The 14571-nt window shown below is 60.1% G+C and overlaps 1 protein-coding gene across 1 annotated transcript in view; it reads right to left on the bottom strand.

Moving 5' to 3' along the window:
• Positions 1-3443: 3443 nt before the first annotated feature.
• Positions 3444-14571, bottom strand: part of PEMT (phosphatidylethanolamine N-methyltransferase) — an 88913-nt gene continuing 77785 nt past the window's right edge. The window contains 5 exon segments of the mRNA XM_025428134.3: positions 3444-3738; positions 3993-4067; positions 6258-6327; positions 6330-6368; positions 8492-8637. Of these exon segments, the coding sequence (XP_025283919.3) occupies positions 3681-3738; positions 3993-4067; positions 6258-6327; positions 6330-6368; positions 8492-8637 (388 nt within the window). The 3' untranslated portion in view covers positions 3444-3680.

The raw sequence follows: 14571 nt of genomic DNA, 5'->3' as shown, positions 1-14571 counted from the left end.
GGCCTCCGCGTGTCCCTGCGCCCAGCCGGGGATGCTCTGAAGCCTGCAGGGCTTTTCAGGCGGGGGCTGGCCCCATCCGCTTCCCGCGGGACCTGGAGGACCAGACACTTGCCCATCCTTGCTCAGGACTGGGCCAACGGGCCCTCCTGCCGCGCCCGTAGCATTTGTGTCTGGAGAGTCTCTGGCGCCAACATTCCCATTCTGGAGCTGGGGGGCTGGGCCTCGAAACCCCAGTGTGAGGCAGCGAGGCAGCCCCGGCCACGGCGGTCTCTTGCCCTCCCTGGGTCTCGGCTCCGCTTCTGGAAGTTGGCATTCTGGTTCTGTGGGGGATGAGGAAGTACCAGCAGTTTGGGGCCAGCACTTGGTAACATTTGCAAGAGTAAATGACCCGGGAGCGCAGCACGGGGCGGGGGGGGGGCGGCAGCAAAGGTGCCACGGGTGGATCTGTAACCAGGAGGGGGCTGATGGGCTGGAGGGTCTGGCACCAGGACAGGCCTCGGCTCCTCACTGCAGCAGGCCAGGCTGTGTAGGATTTGGAAGAGAGCGGGGAGCCCTTAGCTGGTGCCACCCCCCATCTGCACAGGCCTGGGTGCTCCGGGCAGTGTCAGGGCACCAGCCTGCAGCCCTCAACTGTTTGCACAGGGCCCATGGGCTCTCAGGGGCCATCCTCTCCACCCCTCCACCACAGGGATTCCAGCAGAATCTCACGTCCCCTGCGGGGTTGGGGGGGTTGGGGGGGTGGGGGTGGTTATCTGCCCAGTGCACTATCTTAAGTCCATCCTTTAGGCAACCTTGAGGAGGAGGGACTGTTACTCTGTATTTTACAGATGGAGAAACTAAGGCAGGCCTTGCCCAGGGTCTACAGGTAGTACCTGCAGGGCTGAGGCTTGAACCCAGGGGGCTGGCAGTCCTTGCTCTTAACCACCAATGTGCCCCTCCTGTGGCTCTGTCCCGCCACTGTGGGACATCCGGGCCCCATTTCTCAGAGTACACCCCTCAGATCTCCCCTCCACACCTGTCCCCAGACTTTGTGTCTGCTGCTGATGGGGTGTTTCAAAGGCACGCATCATATGAGGAGTGCCCAAGGGCTCACCGCTCGGCTCTGATTCTTGGTGTCATTTATACAGACTTGTGTGACAGGTCAGCTGGGCTGGGCCCCCCACCCCCCTTGACTCTCCTGAGGCTGCTCTGACCCTGCCCTCCCCGTCTGAGATGAGAAAGAAGTGAGCCTGTGGCCCGTGCACAGGGCTGCCGTGGATGGTGGTGCAGGGCGTTCACTGCAAAAAGGGACCAGACACGGATGCAAGCAGGGGCTGGCCGCGGCGTGGACCCCATCATCCCTAGATGGGTACGGGCAGCTGGGCTGACACAGGATGGCTTCTGGCTCCTTCCTGATGGCCCCTGCCAGGGGGTCACCGTAATGAGCAGAGGCTCAAGGGTGGCAGGGTCAAGGATTTGAACCCAGCTCTCCCTTGGGAAATCTTGGGGCAGGAATCCCCTTCCTGCCCACACCCCATCAGACTGAGGCCAGCTCTGGGGGTGGCACCCCCCACACACACAGGGGGACACCTGTGTGGCCGCCCACTACCAAGCTCTTTGCTACCGGAATTACCCTTTTCTGGATCTTTTTTTGGGGAGGGGCCTCATGACTTTACACCAGGCCTGCCCCAGGCTGACCCAATCCAAGTGGCCCGCATTGGGGGACGTATTTTCAACAGGACAGTGGGGACAACTTGCAGCCCCACGTAACTGCCAGGCTTAGTGGTCCCCTGCCCCGGACACTCTGGGCCCCGTGCTGGGGGTAGGGGGACAGGTGCAGCCCCCCTTCCCAGCATGCCCACTACCCACATCCCTCCAGCTGGAGCATTGTTTTCTGTTGTCCAGGTTAACAATAGTTACAGATGATTTCATTTTTCTGTGCGTTTGGGCATAAGGCAGCAACCAGCACCTGCCGGGCCGAGCCTGCTTCCTAAATGCTGTTTCCTTGCAGGGCAGCGATTTTCCTGCTTATGGAGGAAAGGGAACTTGAAAATATTTGACCCAAGTGTTGAGGGCAGATTGGAGGGCAGGAACGGTCTGCCACGGCCCGGTCTGGTGGCAAAAAGCCGTTTAGATGGTTCTGGAAAGCTGTTGGAGAGTGCCGGGTGGGCCCCCTCAGGGGTGGAAGGGAGTGGACACTTTCTGAAACAATGCACGTGTCCGGGTGCTGTGGCCCGGGCCGAGCCCGCCCCCCGCAGCTCCGTGGGGCTCCACAGCCGCTGCCTGAGCGGAACGTGGCTGTAGGGAGCAGGTGCGACAGGCTGGCAGGCTCCCTTCATCGAGCCCTGATCAGAGCGGGGGGGAGGCCTGGGTGCTGGCCCCACGTCCTGGGGGCCCAGCCAGCAAGTCCTACCCCAGGTCCCGGGAGCCGCCAGCTGTCTCCCCTCCTCCCACCTCAGCGGAAGATAGGGAGTGAGCTGGGGCTGGCACAGCCCTGTGCCCCCAGCACAAGTCACCCAGCCTCCGCTGCCAGTTGGAGGTGACCCCAGCCCGTGTGGTAGCGTCAAGACACCAGTGCGGGCAGGGCCCCAGAGCAGGTGCACACCAAATGTCCGCAGTAGCACGGCCGGGCCCTTCCTCTCTGTCCCCTCTGTCCGCGGGCTCAAGCATTGCTAGCACATCTGGGGCGGCACGTTAGCCCTCACTTTCCTCAGCCCCAGCGACATCTGTGTCCAAGCAGCTCATCTAGGCTGGACCTGGTGGCCTGCGGTTGAGAGCATGGATGTCACAGCCTGGCTTTCTATGGATGCGGTAGTGCACTGGGAGGCTCCAGATGGCCCCGACCCATTGATTTGACTCCTGGGAGCCAGGCACCCCATGGCTGATTGCTCCTCACTCGCTGGGTCCTTTAGGGCCTGCTGCTTTGAGCACCCGTGCTTATTCTGACCACAGGGCCTTTGCATTGGCTATTCCAACTGCCTGGAATCTTCCGGTTTGCTTTCTCTGTTCATTTGGGACTTAGCCCAAATGTCACTTCCTCAGAGGGAGCCCGACCACCGTGGTTAATAGGGGCTCTCACTCCCACCAGACACTTTCATGTCACTTTTTATATTTTTGGCATATTTTTCACTCCCTGATCGTGTTCCCTGGAGAGCACCTCACAGAGGCTGGGAGCTCGTCGCCATGTGGGTATTGGGCTGCTGCGTGGTATGACGATACCCCCCACCCTGAGGCTATGCTGGCTCCCCCAAGGAAGGGAACAGAAGGGGTGTGGTACTGGCAGGGGGAGAGGCAGGCAGCACAGGAAACCCAAACACCTGCAAGTCCTCTCCCTGCCAGGTGTGGATGGAGATGAGAAGGAGGGCTGTACCAGCCTGCCTGGAGCCCTCAGGGAAATGCCCCATTCCCTGCAGCCCCAAACTCCCTCCCCTTCCCCACCTGGCCAGACACAGAGCCGGAGGGGATGCTGGCATCGAGGTGCCTTTATTGGTGAGTTGGGACGTGCTGGGGGCAGCAGACAGGGGGGCTCAGTGGCCGGACGACAGCATGTCCAGGGCCCCCAAGGCAGAGGTTTCCAAGGCACTGGAGTGGCCCTCGCTGGGCACGAACCCTGAGCGGTGGCCGGGCACCCTTCTCTGCGCTGCAGGGCCTGGACCTCGGGGCTGGTGGAGGCCCACTCTGAGAGGGGTGGCCCCAGGCGGTCAGCTCCTCTTGTGGGAAGAAGAGGCTTTCTGCTGGTAGATCTGCGCGGTGAAGGGCCTGCGAGGCAGGGGAGGGCTCTGGTCAGCAGGTCTTGGGATGAGGTCACCACCCCAGGCGTGCCCCCCATGGCGCAGACACAGAGGGGGGATCTGCGTGGGACAGGAGGCCCTGGCTGCCTCAACACCACCTGCCTGGCCACCCCCAGGCCCCACTGGGCCGGCTCGAAGCTTCCTGGGGCTGCTCGGGGGGTGACGGGCAGCCCAGCCTGGCTCAGCGGTCACACTCCCCATGTGTGACAAGTGTCTACTCACTCCTCGTACAGGATGGCAACCCTGTAGATGAGGGCCACAACCACGGTCAGCAGCAGGCCGGTGGGGCTGGCGTGCCTGCGGAGGGAGAAGACGCCGTCAGGTCTGGAGCCTGGCCTCCTCTCTCGGACCAAGGCCTTGCAGGGGCCTGACCCGGTGACCACTCGCTGACCGCCCGTCCAGGCTGGCTCGGTCCTCAAAGGGGGGGGCCCACGCTCCCTCTCTCACGTCCCCAGCCCCCGGCTCAGGACACAGCAGGGATGAATCGGGGAAGGAAAGGTCTGGCCCGAGTGGCCAGGTGGGTTCTTTTCCACATACAAGGATGTTCCAGGGCACAGAAACTGCTACACCCGCCCTCCAGTGACAGTGTTCACAGGCTGATTTCTAGAAATGGGGCCAGTGCCCCCAAAGGCACATGAAGTGTCCAGTGGGCCCTCTGTGGGCTCCCTGCTGGTGACTGCTGCCCAAGAGCCTGGGTGCACCTGGTGTCCAGCTGGTCCCACCTTTTCTAGTACCCTCTGATCCCAGAGGCTCCACAAGAGCTGGCCTGCAGCATCTGGGTGGCCGGGAGGAGAGACGGAAACTGGTCTGTGGGGCCACACAGGGTCCAGGAGCTTAGCAGGGACCATGGGCCCCAGGTGCACTCTGTGTCCCCCGCTCTACCTCCTTCACAGGAGCCTCCGGCTGGGGCCCTGCCCACTCCTCTCTGCCCAGGACCTCACACTGTCTCTTTGTCTGTCTGTGTGCCTGTCTGGGCACCCCAGCAGGGACGGCAAAAGCCTCACCCTCCATCCTGTGGACTCTGTTTGCATCATTCCCCAGGGCAGAGTGGGCTCCCAGGTGGAGACCCCAACCCCAGAGACCCTTCTGGGCTGAAATGAAATCTGCCCTCCTGGAGCTTTACTCACTAGCGCTCATTTGGTCTTCTAGAGTGAGCAGAGCCTCCTCACTCATGAATCAGGCACTGCAGGAGCTGGGGGGGAGGCAGGCAGCAGGCTGGACTCCCACCTGGGGAGACCTGCCAGCAGCCAGCTCAGGAGGATGGGCAGGGGCCAAGGCTCTGTAGCCACATCTCACTGCGGGGCACCGGGCACCCCACCAGGGCATAGAGGGGACCCACATGTGAGGTTGGCCTTTGGAGGGCCCATCTGAGCACAGAGGAGGCACCTGTGGGGAGGGGGGTTAGGGTTAGGGCGGGCTTCCTCACTTCCCAACTCAGGTCAGGTTTGGGGGTGGAGATGGGAGAGAACAGTGGGTGTGCAGGCAGGGGGTAGGGAAGGAGCTCTGTGGGCAGAATCAGGAAGCTTCTGGGTGGGACCTGGGGAGATGCTCTGTGGAGCGGGTGAATCTAGGGCTGTGGAACCGCCCCCCTGGGATCCCACTGCCCAAGTCCAGGTCTGGGGCTGGTAAGGAAGACAGGTTGGCACAGTTGGTGGCGGGGAGCACTGTCTGGCCTGGAAGTGGGACTGGGGCAGGGAGAGAGGTCCCGGCCAGACCCACAGATCCCCATCTAACTCCCTGCACTCAGCCTAGTGCTCCCATCTGAGCTACCCAGAAAGATGGGGGTTTCGAGGAAACATCTCGCTCCTGACCTTCCACCATTAGAGATTCATTACTTTATGTCTTCTAACCTTCCTGGTGTCTGGGAGCATCTGTGACATTCTAGGCACATGGTTTCAGGTGTTCATTATAAGAAGGACACTTTCTACAAAAAAAATTTCCGATAGAAGGAGCCCGAAGACAGGAGGTAGACAAACGGAAGTGCTCTGGAGGGGTGCATGGTTTGAGGCCCAGAGCCCACTGCGCTCCCTGTGCTGGCTCCCGGCCTGAAGTCTCTGGACAGCAAGAGCCCAGGGGCCCCTGGGGCTACGAGCCCTAATGTTCTAGTCCATGGTTGGCCACTTATGGTCAGGGATGTCAGGGATGGTTTTTGCATTCTTAAGTGGTCAAAAAAAATAGAATATTACATGACACATGAAAATTACATGAAATTCAAATTTCAGTGTCCAAAACTGGAGTGGGGCTGGAACTCGGCCCCAGTCATTCACTTACCTGCCGTATCACAGCTGTTTCAGAGCTGCAGAGCTCTGCCTGTGGCCTGGGGGGTCACGCCTCTCCCGCCCTCCAAGAGAAAGTTCGCTAACCCCCATTCTAGGATGTCGTTCATTTCCATGGAACAGGAAATCACCAGGAAGGCCTCGGCCCCACAGATGAGAGAAGGCTGCCCCTCTTCCCCAGGCGGCGGCTGGCGGGGAAGCTGGTACTCACATGACAGCCCAGCCCAGGTAATTGGCCGTGCTGCCCCAGTACATGGGGTTGTCCAGGATGTTGAACGGAACGTGGTCACTCTGGCCTCCTTGAGGATGCCGAAGTAATCGCCTGAGGACAAGGCGGGGCAGGATAGGCCGCACCATTACTGACGGAGGCCCCCAGCATGGGCACCCTGAGATCCGCCCTCGGGGCCAGCCAGGGAGCGGGCTGAACCAAGTCAAGGGGCATCCCATCCCCGCAGTGGGTGGGCCCCCTTAGGGCACAGGTCCTAGCGGGCTGAGGCACTGAGGCTTCCTGCCCACCATCTGCTCCTCTCTGCCTTAGCACCTGCTGTTCCCTCTGCTCGGGACACCTTTCCCTGCTCTCTGTCCTGCCCGCAGCTCTCCTCCTTGGCATTTCTCCCTAAGCTCATGCCACCTCCTGAAAGAGACCCCTCCACTATGGAAAGCAGGCCTGCCTGCTCCCCACTTCTGCCCCCAGATCCTCCCTTCTCACCCAAGATGTGGCCGGGGAGCTCCTCCCACCCCGGGGACCCCAGGGGACCTGTTCTGCTCCTCCGCCCAGGGTGCCCACAACGCAGGAGGTCAGCCCTGGTACTACGGCCTGCAAGCAGCCCAGAGGGACCATCAGTCGGCCGACCCCAGACAGGCCTGTCATCCACCCCTCCGAAATGTGCCCACGAGGCTGCCCCACAGAGTCTCTGGCACAGGCCCACATGGAGCCCGCACCGCCACGGGCGCCGCGCTGCTCAGTACAGGGCACCGGCGTGTCCTCCAGCTGCCTCGCCCCAGAAATCCCTCAGAGCTTCATCAGAGCCAGAAGTAGGGCAGCCACAGGCAGCAGGAGTCCGTTGTCTGGGGACAAAGGGTGCAGGGGGCACAGGGGTGGCGCGAAGCTTTCTTCCCAGGAGGCAGGAAGTGGGGCTGCGGGCCTGGAGCCGGATGGCACATAAACCGTCTTTGGCGCTGACTCACAGGAGGGACGTGGCCGCGGTGCCCTCCACGCTGAGCCCAGCGGCCTTCCTCGGCCATTCCTCCTCCGGAGTGCTCCTTCCTCCTGCTCCTTCCCACCAGCCGCCTGCCCTGACTGGCTCCTCCAGGCTACCCTGCCCCAGCCCTGCCTCCTGCACCAGCCTCGGCTCCGCCAGCCCCCTCCCCACCTGCATGCTGCTGGGCTGTGCGCCCCTGGCCTTCAGGGGACCTGAGCGGGACAGGACAGGGCCCTTCCTCCCCCCATGCCCCTGGCCCTGGCTCTGCACAGTCTGCTCCACAATACCCCCTCCTCACCACCAGCCCAACCTCCTCATTGCTGGGAGAACTTTCCAAGCCCTCCTATGGCCCCTATGTCCTCAGGAGTGAAGCCTCAGGCCCTGGGCATGGCCTTCTGGGACACAAGTGATGTGGCCCCCACCTGACCTCCAGCCCCAGCCTGACTGGCCCCCCACACACTGGGCCACCTGCCGTTATGCTGACCTCCCTCCCACCTACCCCAGTGCCCTGCCCCTGCCGCAGACCCAGGAGCTCCCAACTTCTCTTCCCACATCCTGCCTGCTGCCCCTCTCCTGGCGCTGTGCACCCTAAAGCTCAGGCCCAAGCACCAGGTGTGACCCGCCTGTGAGCCCTGTCGCAGCTGTGGTGTGTGACAGGCCCAGCCAAGGCCACCTGCACATGCTGCTCCCGGGGGTCTCCTCTGCCTGTGAAAACAGGCTCCCTGCTGCAGCCTGCAGTACCCTGGGCCACAAGCAACTGTGGACAGATGCCCAGGCAGATGGGGAGGGTGCCCGGGACTGCCCCGGGCACTGGAGGAAACAAGCCCGGTCTGCGAAGCTGGCTGAGGTCTGAGAGCCGAGAGGGCCCAGGAGCCCCCCTGATCTGGCCCATCAGAGGGGTGGGCACCTCCCATGTACCACCTGCCCACTGGGCTCCTTCCACGCCTCTGCTCTTGCAGCCTCCCCCAGCTGCTCCCCTGCTTGGGCTTCCAAATTTGCTAGAAGTTGCTGATGTCATGAGGACCTCCAGCCAGGCCACCATTGGGCCTGCAGCCCAAAAGCACCTGAGCCGTAGGTGGTGGGGAGCACGGAGCAGAGGCAGTGTCCCCCCAGCCCTCAGCAACCCTGGCTGGTGGCCCAAATGCAGCTCCCCCAGGGCTCCCCACGAAGATGTCCCAGATGGCAGGGCAATCAGCCACCTGGCCCCTGCTGCCCCCTGGGCCCCCAGCCCCCGGGGTCTTACCTAGGAAGGTCCCGGTGAAGCCGAGGGCAAAGAAGCTGGAGAGCACAAACGTGCTGCCCACTCCCAGGAGCGCGAGACCCACGCGGTAGGCCATAGGGTTATCCAGGCTCTCCATCTTGGGCTGGCTCAGCATGGCCTGCGTGAAGCTGGGGGGAGAGGTCCAGAGATCACTGCCATGGAGACAGGGTGCCCCACCCTTCCCACTCTCTGTCCCCTGGTGGCCCCCAGAGTAGCCAGTTCAGGGGTCTCGAACTCGGCATCTGCTGGCACCGGGCACGTGATGCAAACAAGTGAGGTCGGCTGGGGGTGGGTTGCAGGGGACCTGGAGAGCATCGTCCTGCCCAAGGGGGGCTCCCTGTGGCCCCAGCCCTCTGCTGCCACCAGGGAGGTGACCCCAATGAGGAGCCGGGGCCCTGCCAAATTTTTTGTTTTTTCAAGAAGCCAGAAATCATGTCTTGTATTTAAAATCCCCTAATTATTAGAAACAGGCAAGGATGACAACCACTTTGGACTCCACGTGGCAGATCCAGCCCAAGGGCCACCAGTTTGCAAACTCTGATTCCTGTCCAGCTAGCAACTGGTACTTCAGAGGAAACTGTGGCTCAAAAAAGAAAAGATGGGGGCACCTGGTGGCTCAGTCGGTTAGACGTCTGTCTGCAGCTCAGGGGATGATCCCGGCGTCCTGAGATACATAGAGCCCTGCTTCAGAGTCCCTGCTCAATGGGGAGTCTGATTCTCCCTCTGCCTCTCCCCCCTCGCTTGTGCACACGTGCTCTCTCTCTCTCTCAAATAAATAAAATCGTTTTAAAAAGAAAAAGAGGGATCCCTGGGTGGCGCAGCGGTTTGGCGCCTGCCTTTGGCCCAGGGCGCGATCCTGGAGACCCGGATCGAATCCCACGTCGGGCTCCCGGTGCATAGAGCCTGCTTCTCCCTCTGCCTGTGTCTCTGCCTCTCTCTCTCTCTCTGTGACTATCATAAATAAATAAAAATTTAAAAAAAAAGAAAAAGAAAAGATGCCTGCCCCCAGCTGTGCCCATGTGTCCCTGCACTTGGCATATGCTGCCCGTGGTCGTGGCATCCCAGGCCCCTAGAGGACACGGTGCCTGGAAGCCTGGGGCACACACTGTCCCTTCTGCGGCCTCCACAGCCCCTGTGTGGGGCTGGCCACATCCCAGGTGGCACCTCAGAAGTCCCATATGTCCTCCCCCACCACTGCAATGGCCCCAGCAAGGTTTTTGGGGGCCAAGCCATTGAAGACTTGGTTAAATAGCAAGTGACAAAAGAGGGGTGACTATGCTCTGGCGTTCAGGTTCTCCTACTGGCTGCTGAAGACTGGAAGGCATGGTGCAGGTGGAGCAAAGTGAAGGGGTTCTTGCTATGCACAGGATCATGGTGGAGCCTCTGCCTCCCTAGCAGGGAGCTGGCACTGGTGGAAGCGGCACACTCAAAGGAAAGGATGTGTGTGGGAGCGAGTGCATGCGTGTACCACTAACATACCCTTCCCATTCCCCCATGACCGTAACACTCAGAAGAGATATGGAGCTCTCCTGCCTTGCGCAGGGCAACTGCTTGCACTCACTCTGTACCACGCACCTCTTAGCAGGGCAGCTCACTGTCTACCTACCCATCCGCAAAGCCATCCTCCTGTCTAGCCTCTATGTATCCACTCTTCCTTCCATCTACCTACCCATCCATGAGTCTATCTTCTATTGAGCCATCCCCATCCCTCCATCATTTACCATCTATCCACCCATCCATGAGTCTATCCTCCATCCATCCACCCATCACCCATCCATGAATCTATCTTCCATCCATCCAACCCTCCATCCATCCACGCTGCCTTCCATCCATCCACCCATCCAACAATCTATCTTAACCATCCATCCACCCACCATCTATCTTCTATCCATCCATCCATCCATCCATCCATCCACTTACCCATCCATTAGTCTATCCTCTACCTATCCACCCTTCCACCCATCTTTCCATTCATCAACCTATCAATCTGTTCAACCACTTATTCATTTGTGCGTCCATTACAAAGTACCTCTATTTGCAAGACTCTTTCAAGTAGAACAAATTCACCACCTCACTCACTCATTCCATTGGCAAATTCAATTGTAAAACTATCCTTATATTGAGCTAAAAACCACCTCCCTGGAACTCTCTTCTCCAACTACTTTCAGCTCTGAGAGAACAGAGGCTGCTTCTCCTTCCCTCAGGTATCTCCCCGGCACCTGGCACACATCAGACAGGATGGGTTATAGTACATACTCATCAGCTGGAGGAAAAGCAGCACCCCCCTGCCCACTGCCTTACCCTCCACCTGCGGGCAGAGGCCTGCATGGTGACCTGTCAAACGGTGGCACATGTATGTCAAGGCACACCTAGGTATCGGTCATGCTGCCCACACCCCCAGCTCTCCACCCACTACTGCCCTCCTTCAGCCTTCCTGCTGCCCGGGCTCAGGGTCACCCTGCAGATCCAGGCTGAGCTGCTGGGATTGGCTCAGGGTCACGCACACCCCACTGTTGTTCCTGCTTACCACACCCATGCCCTACCAGTCTATGCCCTCACCTGACTTTCTGGTAAACCAACAGCCCTCATGCTCTGGGCACCCCTTCAGCCCTGCAGACTCACAGCTCAGGCCTTGGAGCAGGCAGCTTCAGCACTTGGCCTCAGCACCCTCCCCACCTCTGCTGTCTGTAGGAAGGTAGAGGCCATGGCAAGACTCGCTGCCCCACCCAGAGCAGGGCTCCCCTGCAGGCCCCTGGCTCCTTGGCAACCAGGGCACCAGAGACCACCCAGCAGAGGGAGAATGTGTATGTATGTGCTGGGGGCGGGGTGATGCTCAGGCCCCCGTACTCCTGTGGACTGGGGGTAACCCCCTCCCCCAGGCCCTGGGCTCTACCTCCCTAAACATAGCTCTGGCACCTGTTCCTCCCTGCCTGGGCTAACCTCTGGCCCCCAGACCTAGGGAGCTGAGGCCTGGTGGGTACCCTCTGGCCAGCCCAATAAAAGAGCTCCCGGCAGAAGAGTAGCATTGACTTTCAGACAGACGTGGGTTTCGGCCTCTGTATGACAGTGATGGTGACTCCTCGCTGCCCTGCTCAGAGCCACGGCCAACGGCTGTGCACACTTTGGAAAGCACAAAAAATGCCAGGCTCTGCCTGTGGGGCTCGCGGACAGTGGGAAGGACAGAGGTATGAAGGCAGGCGACACCGTGTGATGCAGCACCAGGTGCTGCAGGATGGGCACACTGGACAGGGGGCCCGGAAGGCCAGGGCCAGGCTTACGCTGGGATCTGATGAAGAAATTCACCAGGAGAAGGGGATGGGCAGGGAGAGCATTCCAGAAAGAGGAACAGCCCTGGCAGAGGCTGGGGACCGAGCCCAGCACAGGAGCTCGGTGTGAAAGCAGCCTGTGGCAGAGGCCTCGTCCTGGGGTCGTTTGGCCATGTGCTCTGAGAATGGGAAGTCATTGCTCACTCAGCTCCTGCAGCAGGGAGACCCCGCCGGGACCAGATACGGGGTTTCATGCTCCGTGCTGGGCTGGCTCTGGCTCCCCTGTCAGAATTCACTCGCATCATCCAAGAAACACGCAATTTGCCTGACCCTGACTGCACACAGCACAGCGGCAGATGAAAATGGAAAGTTCTCATTCTGACCTCTGGTGTGCTGGCCGGAAGCAGCTTCCCAGGGGGACAGCCTTGCAGGAAAAGCCATTTCGTATGGAAACAAATGGAGGTTCCTGACAAAGGGCAGGTCTAGGGCCAGCGATGGGGAGGAGAAGGCCCTGAAGTGGCCAGGGGGCCGCCCCAGACTGGACCTGGGCCTCCATCCACCTGTAGCTCCTTTTCTATTCCTTTATCAGTGGGAAAAGAGGAAGAGGGGCTCAAGGGGAAGCACTTCGCCAACTCCCTCTGCACCCACTCCCCACAGGGCTCTCTGGGCCCCCATGTCTGGGGTCAGCAGAAAAAGCAGGCAAAGCCCTCACAAGGGCTCCGTTCAGACGCCCCATGTGCCGCCTGCCCGCGTGTGCTCCAGGCCCACAGGCGTCAGGGTTCCTGGAATGGCAGGGCCCGGCCCCAATCAAGTGATCTGTGGTGTTCTAGCTCCTCCATTAAGCCAGGAAGGCACAGTCCATTCCCCACAGAAAATTAATGGAGGGATGAGTGGCTTTGTGAGCCACGCTCTCTGTAATAGAATGAAGTAATAGGAGGCAATTTCCTTTGGAAAGATTCCTCACTGGGGGTGGGAGCGGAGAGACACATCCATTTGTCTCAGGATCTATTTTTAAAACTTGGATTAAGCTTTCGGTCACCAGTGTGACTTGAGGATGTCTGCGCTCTGCTCCCCTGAAATCCCGGAACCCAGAGCGGAGGCGAGGAGAGGGTGTCACAGCCCATCGTGTCCCGGCCACACACCACACACCCAGCTTGGCCATGCTTGTGGCCTGCAGCCCTGCGATAGGCCTGTCCCCGCGTGTGTCTGCAACTGGCCAGCAGTGACAAAAGCCGGTCCTCCCAGGGCGTCCTCACTGCATCATCCAGGTGAACCTGAACAGCAATTCACTCCATATTCCACACTCAGGCTTAGGTTAGCTCCTGCTGCATGGTGCAACCGTACTAAGCAAAGCTATCCATGAACGTGGGCCTCTGGTGGGCTGACTTATTTTTTCCTAATCCACATTGAAATAGAACTATAAGTACTAAAACAAAGTGAGAATGTTCACCTGTGTACCAGCCTGAAAAATTGCCACGCAACTAGATTTGAGGGCTATGATGCTGTACATTTGATGAACACATCACCTTTGCAAAGTGTTTCCAAAACTCATCACAGCCAAGAGAGGATCTGTCTCATCTTACAAATAAGGAAACAGATGGGGCAGGGGTGAGGCAGGAGAGGAGCCCAGGCTGATAACCAGCCTCTTCATGGGCCTCATGGTGGGGAGGTGAGGGAGAGGTGAGGGGTGGAAGGGGTGGGCAGAGTCCTATTTTTGTCTTTTCAACTGGAATCCTTGGCTCCCCACTGCTCTGAGGGGAAAGCCCCCTCTATCTGGCCCCTGACCCCAACCTCTGGGCTCATCTTGTTGAGATGCAGGGACTACCCCCCTACCTCCTTGAATCCAACAGCCAGGCCCCTTTTGCCTCCAGGTAGCCTAACGCAGATTCCCTGGCTGCCCTCCCGGTCAGGCAGCCAGTTCTCTAGCTGCCCTCACCTCTCCTGCCTGCACTGAGGCAGCTGCTGTCCACAGCTCAGTGGCCCATGCAGAATACAACAGAACTCTAGGCATCAGAGGAGGGGGTGAAAGGTGTCTGGGGAGACCCCTCATTCCCACACCAATCAGTTGCCCAATGTCAGGGTTCTAAGTCTGCATGGACCTCTGGCTGCTTCCTGGCTCTGGCCTCGGTCTCCACCTGCCCCCCGTCCCAGCCTCGTCCTCCTGGGGTGGACAACTCCACTCTAAATCCCACCTCGAACCCTGGTCCTTCCCCAAGGCAAACCCCCCCAATGTCGCGCAGCCCACAGAGTTAAGGCTGACCCCAGCCGCACCTCCTGCTCCTTCAGCCTAGAACTCCCTTCCACGTGGCAGGCAGCCTCCAAGGGGCTCCTGAGAGCAGGCCCCACCGAATCCCTCCCCGTGGGTGTGGACGGCCCTGGGAACCCCGGTGTGGGCATTTCCAGATGGGATTACATTTCATTGCGAAGATTACCCAGCCAGGTGGGAACGAGGCAGAGGAACCTCCCGCTGGCCCCAGAGCAGTGCAGACACAGGGACCTGAGGGCCTATGGGAACAAGGATCAGAGTCCTTCCGAACTCCTTGAGCCTGGGGAAGACCCCACCTCACTTCCGGCCCTGCTCTCACTGCACCTTCTGACAACCTTCCTCTGCTGTACACCCCATGTGCCCCATTTGCTGCCCCAGCAGGCCAGTCCTGACCTCATCCTGTGAGCAGTTCCAGAAGGGACCTGGATGCAGCGATGGCTGGCACACAGATGGTCATGGGGACAGAGAGCCGCAGGTGCCAGCACCCCACCCATTTGGGCCATCTGTGCAGGGGGTGCACCCGCCCCCAG

This window comes from Canis lupus, chromosome 5, assembly GCF_003254725.2.
Source record: "Canis lupus dingo isolate Sandy chromosome 5, ASM325472v2, whole genome shotgun sequence".
In the NCBI taxonomy this organism is placed as follows: Eukaryota; Metazoa; Chordata; class Mammalia; order Carnivora; family Canidae; genus Canis; species Canis lupus.
Note: the sequence above shows the minus strand (reverse complement) of the source record. Positions and strands in the feature narration are given on the sequence as shown.